General features: G+C 52.9%; 1 protein-coding gene across 1 annotated transcript; it reads right to left on the bottom strand.

The window, feature by feature from the left end:
- Positions 1–884: 884 nt before the first annotated feature.
- LOC135632837 (uncharacterized) lies at positions 885–2857 on the bottom strand. Its single transcript, XM_065141653.1, has 3 exons — positions 1993–2857; positions 1719–1908; positions 885–1615 (listed from the first exon to the last, which is right to left on the bottom strand). Exons 1-3 carry the CDS (start codon positions 2356–2358, stop codon positions 1080–1082), a joined length of 1092 nt encoding a protein of 363 aa, XP_064997725.1. The 5' UTR covers positions 2359–2857; the 3' UTR covers positions 885–1079.
- Between the last annotated feature and the right edge of the window lie 619 nt (positions 2858–3476).

Below are 3476 nucleotides of genomic sequence, written 5' to 3'. Positions count from 1 at the left end.
AATAATTTCGCACCACAGAGCATTTCTTTTCCCGCCGTCCTGTAATTTGACAGAAACTCGCCCTCTGATTTCTTTGAACTTTGGTTGAGGGGATCACAGAGTCATCTACGATTTTAAACACCTCCCCTTGCGCCATAAGCGACACAGGAATAGTTCAGCACAGCGAGTGAATATAATACTGTGAGGAGTTCAGCGCAAAGAGTCGAGTTACAGGGTGGGGGTGGTTTTGGGGGATTTGGGGAATAAAGGCTACAATGATTGTGGTGTCAAGAAAGGACGACGGTCAGTGTCAAATTACAGGCGACAGAGACGCGGGAGTGGGACCACTCTCGGAACAAGCTCAAAAATAACGGCAATGGCCCATGGATGGGTCCTTAACGCCGTTACTCGGATGCCGAGTCACGGGAAGAACAGGATAAGACCGGCCGAGGAGCACAAGATGCTCGCGTCGACTCACCTACTGGATTTCCGAGATCACCCCCATGCGGCAATGAGAGGGGAAGAGAGAATGGGGCAGTTTGGTCAGTTCGAATAGTATACCCCCGCTGTGGACGTGCAGTTCAACCACGCGGAATTCGAGACGGTACGATCATGCCGTCATCCTACCATCGGCCAGCGTTGGAGTAGAGCTGATTAAGAAACTGGACAAGACCGATACCTGACAGGGTATGATTATGACACCATAAAGAGAAGAATAGGGAGAGACCTTTATATTAATGTTTCGGCCACGCTTGCTATATGTTTCCCCTTCAGGAACCGCCTCGGGCACTGCTGCGTATGAAATGCAGGAGCTTGATAAAGCATCTATACAAAAACTAATAAACAGTGCATAAAATACTGGAAAAAGGAAGAAGTACCATGTAATTTCTGCGCCACCCCGAGTGTTACTAGAGATAATTTTATTTTTTATAATTTTATTTATTATTTTCAGCTATTACTAATTTAGTCATAGGACGTCGTTTCTTACAAGCCCCTCTCATAAAAAGTAGGAGAAAAGGGTGGCAGCGTAATTTGCTAAGGTTTCCTTTTTAAACATTTTCCTCAAAGGTCAAAAAAAAATTAAGGAAAAAAAAAGAAAATTAGGGCTTTTCAGAGAGAACGGAAGCCAGGCCGGTGACGACTTTGGCTCCCTTGTGAGACGCCTTGGGCTTCACCTCCGGCAGTTCCCACGCCGGCGCCGCCACCACCACTTCCGCTCCCTTCCCCTCCGCCTCCCGGGGTTCCTCCGCCGACCCGGCGGCGGCACCGCTCCCGCCGTTCTCACTTTTAGCTTTCCCATCCGATTCGGCAATCTCTGCGACTTGGGCTGCTCGCATAGGATCGGCGGGAAGGATCGATCGCTCATAGGGAGCGAGCCATTTTGAGCGCAGGTACTCCGGCTTCCGCCACGGCGGGAAGTGCAGGCCCTTCTTCTTGAGGCTATGCCGCGCCGCCTCCGAGACGACGGCGACGATCTGGTCCACCCGGTCCACCTTCCCGACGAAGACGGACGGCAGGGACTGAAGCAACGCAGCGTAGCTCTTCGTCGACCGCGCGATCTCGAACTCCGACCGGAAGTCCACGTCCACTAACAGCCGCTCGAGACCGACGATTACGTCGATGTACTCGTGCTCGCCTGCCGTCAATTGATTGGCCAACACCCCCGGCGCCATCAGTCGACGACCGAAACGGAGAAAAGAAGCGGCGGGTTAAGGGAGTTAGACGGAGGAGGAACGTACCGGCGGGAAAGGACGGGGTCTTCTCCCACCGCGACTTGCAAATGGCGGCGTCGTAGCCGAGCGATCGGAGCCCGTCGGCGATCGCCTTCATATGCTCGTCCTTTCGGTTGCAATTCTTGCACTTCTCCACGACGCTGGACGCGTCCGCTAAGAGATTCCTCTCGGCGAGGGTTGCGCAAACCACCAAACCCTGTTGCAATCCATTTCCTTCTAAAAATGGGAATATTACGGGTGTTGAGATAACGAAATCAAGTGCATAAGAAACCGACGATACCTTAATAACCTCGGCGGCAGAGACGACCGGAGGATCGCCGGCGTTGGAGGAGGGGAGGAACTCGAGGTCGTCATCGGAGCTGTCGTCGCAGTTGCCGTGGAAGCAGTTACAGCGGCTGCGACCGCACCGGGACGAGGGCTTCTCACCACTGTCCTCTATGAAGTTGCGGACCATTTTGTCCAGGCAGACGGAGCTCGGCTCTAGATCAACGCCACCGGCGAGCCGCTCCGCCGACGAGATCCGAAGGACGCCGGGAAATTGCCGCTCGAACAGCCGCTTTAGCCTCCACTTCGGCACGGGCTTTACTTGATCACTCAGCAGCACATCGATCGCGTCGATCGGCTGGATCTTCATCGGAAACGGCATGTTCTCACCAAAATCGAAACTGGAAGCTAGTAAAACTCCATCTCCACGCAGCAAATCAAGCTAGAGACGATGATATCCGAGATCGATGACAAGATCGGTGCCGATTTCAACAGCCAAAAGTAGTCCCAACATACGATTCGAGGAAACAAAATCGCCACACAATAATAACGACCAAAATAATGGAAAGAAAATTACAATCGCGATCAGTAACTCGTCGACGAACACAGTCGTCCAAAACTAAACCAAGAAAACAGAGGACCGCGAGATTCTTTACGATCCTTTGCAACCAAATTAGGTATCAAACAGGGAATGACTTCCTACGGCGAGTCGCTTCGCCGCAACGTTTCCGATGGAGAGGGGCGAAACGGAGACATTTACGATCTCCGTCCATGGCGCCCGGCGGCCGGCGATCGGCCTGAAGCCCCGATTCTCGCGTCCATTCTTCGGGTCCTCCGGCGGTGGCGATCCTTGGGGGACTGGGGAGTTCGTGAGGAGAGAGCCGGTGTTTGGGTGGGGTGGGGCGCGGGGCAGTTGTAAAGGGTTCGGAATGGGGCGAACGGGGACGGAGGAGTGGGTAGTGCTGACTAGGACAACACGCGTCATCCTACGTGTCCCTTGTTGATCCGAAACCATACGGAAGACGGTTTCTGGTACCTTGGCCGGTTTCACGAACAGCGGTTTCGACGGGGTCGTCTACGACACGCGTCCAGTCAGGGAAATCATGATGGTCTTCAAATCACTATCTTATCTCCAGTTATCCTCTGTAACCACGCTTTTGCCACTCCACTTCCTGGTGTGCCATCTGCTAAAGTGTCAGTAACGTTATTAGTGGCTACAGGAAGTGGTGAATGCCCAAAAAGGGGATTTCCGTTCACGCGTACGAGATCATGTACCCAATCACACCGCCTGATGTCCGACGCGTGTCCCATGCCTACTGCTCACAGGTTTACGCACGGATAAGCAAACGTAATCAAGACGGAAGAAATTAAATCAATGATTAGGGTGGCTTTTGAATGATGAGGTCTCATTGCGGGGTTTTGGCGTCTTGTGATGATCAACGATGTCGGATGAATGAAGAGGGCGGGGCCCGATGCGCAGCGTCCCAATAGGTGATGAAA

This window comes from Musa acuminata, chromosome BXJ3-3 (assembly GCF_036884655.1).
Source record: "Musa acuminata AAA Group cultivar baxijiao chromosome BXJ3-3, Cavendish_Baxijiao_AAA, whole genome shotgun sequence".
NCBI lineage: Eukaryota > Viridiplantae > Streptophyta > Magnoliopsida > Zingiberales > Musaceae > Musa > Musa acuminata.
This window is presented reverse-complemented; position numbering and strand designations above follow the sequence as displayed.